At 36.3% G+C, this 1,862-nt stretch overlaps 1 protein-coding gene across 1 annotated transcript; it reads right to left on the reverse strand.

Annotated features, from left to right (window-relative positions):
• Positions 1–1,130: 1,130 nt before the first annotated feature.
• LOC118732635 lies at positions 1,131–1,845 on the reverse strand (the record flags this gene model as incomplete). The annotated part of the gene is made up of 3 exons (XM_036461766.1): positions 1,650–1,845; positions 1,367–1,597; positions 1,131–1,315 (listed from the first exon to the last, which is right to left on the reverse strand). Coding segments are annotated over exons 1-3 (612 nt in total), but the record flags the coding sequence as incomplete, so codon positions are not given.
• Positions 1,846–1,862: the final 17 nt, after the last annotated feature.

A 1,862-nucleotide genomic window follows, 5' to 3' on the forward strand; every position in this document is an offset into this window, starting at 1 on the left:
CAGACATGGGCGTAGTGAACTAAATTTCAAGTACCACTAATATTGAATATAGTGAGGCTTATTTTTTTCTAATCCCACTAAAAGTAGTGGGACTCAGATTTTTTTTCACTACCACTAAATGCGTTAGTGGTAGTTGAAAAAATGTTCACTAAAAATAAATGCCTTTAGTGGTAATTGAATTTTTTTCCACTACCACTAATGAGTTTAGTGGTAATGTAAAAAATTTTCAATCAATTCAAAAGTAGTGGAATCAACAGATTTTCCACTAAACCAAATATAGTAAAGTAATTAGGCCTTTTCAAGTGATTTTTGGAAATGTATCGGCTTTTGAACATATGTACATTTATTTTCTAACATAAGTACATATCAATTTACAGTGTATTTCAATACAATTACAATATTTCTTTACCCACTGGGAAAATAGGTAAGCACCTTACGAGGTAAGCCATGTTTTCTTTCAGTTTTAGTTCCAAAATTGTCATCATGGCCAATGTCATCTACTAGTAAAGCACAAAATGAACACCTCCAACGACACATTACGTTGTCAGTTGCAAAGTAACGTGCAGACGAAGTTATCTCCAAGCGCCGAACTACTCCGAGCGACTTCTCTGCATTACACGTAACTTACTTTGTAAAGCGGCTCAGAAGTATGTCTGATACCAAATGTACATTCTAAATTCCTACTTACATAAGGCGGCCATGCCTTTGTAAAAGTAAGGGACGTTCGGCAGGGAAATGGTAATGACTGCCAGGTGAAGAGTAAGTTGCTAATAAGGTATTATTACGTGCTCCTAATTCCTACTGGGTAAAATAAACACAAACACAAATTTCTTCAAAAACTTACACGTACAACGTGTACAAAATTTATTTGATATACATACAGCCGCACTCAGAGACGTTCCTTAAACTAACTCTAACGGGAACTTAACTAATGAGCATTAAATCTGTTAATGTTTCCTCTAAGAGTTAAAAATTATGAAATGAAAAATTTAAGTATGGCCCCAGTTGCGGCCCTTTATTTTTGTTGTGGCTGATAATAGACTTTAATTGCTTTGAACATTGTTTGCTTTCATTAGAACAAGTTTTTCAAAATTCAAATCAAGCAGATTCTTTCTGCGGGGAGCGTTTACTATCCCTGCAAAAGAAAATAGGCGCTCTACAGGAGCAGAGGACGGAATCGGAGTGTTAAATTTAAGGAACACCTCCCTAATAATTTTGTAATTCTCCAGGCAGTTGAGAGAAGTATTAGGATCTACCAAATAAGTTTCAAGCTGCCTTCGAATCTCCTCCTGCTCAGTCGTTTCGGGTACCCCTACTATTAAAGGAAGAGTTGAAATCAATTTACATCGTAAAAGCATTATCTTACTGCTTGCATCTTCAAACTCCAAAAACGAGTCAGATGGTTCTAAAGTTTTTGTTGTTTGTATCGCTAGGTTGGTTGATTTGGGAATGAACTGAGCAGCGTGCTCAATAAATAAATTTTTTAAAACATCCACAGTTAAGTGGGGTGCTGTTCGCTGCAGCACTGACAAAAATCGGAGCTTGACAGCTGGACATGACATCGCCGCTATGATGGCCAAGTTTGCCTCTTCATCTCCTTAAAATTATAAATGTGTAAAATTTCTTTAGCTTAAAAGTCGAAAGCATACCTTCAAAAAATTTTTGAAATCTCTTGTGTAGACAATCTACCAGTTCGCTGCAAACAGAACCAAGCTCACGTATTTCAAAGCTTTCTTGAAATTTAGTTAGTTTGATTTTCAAAGATATTAGGGCAGCAATGAAGTAGCCGAAGTACATATGTTGATCTGCCTGCAAAAAGTCGATGGCACTTGCGATAGGCTCCATTAACTTAGTGTAACTCT

Source organism: Rhagoletis pomonella, unplaced genomic scaffold, assembly GCF_013731165.1.
Source record: "Rhagoletis pomonella isolate Grant_MI unplaced genomic scaffold, Rhpom_1.0 Rhpom_scaffold_23655, whole genome shotgun sequence".
Lineage (NCBI taxonomy): Eukaryota > Metazoa > Arthropoda > Insecta > Diptera > Tephritidae > Rhagoletis > Rhagoletis pomonella.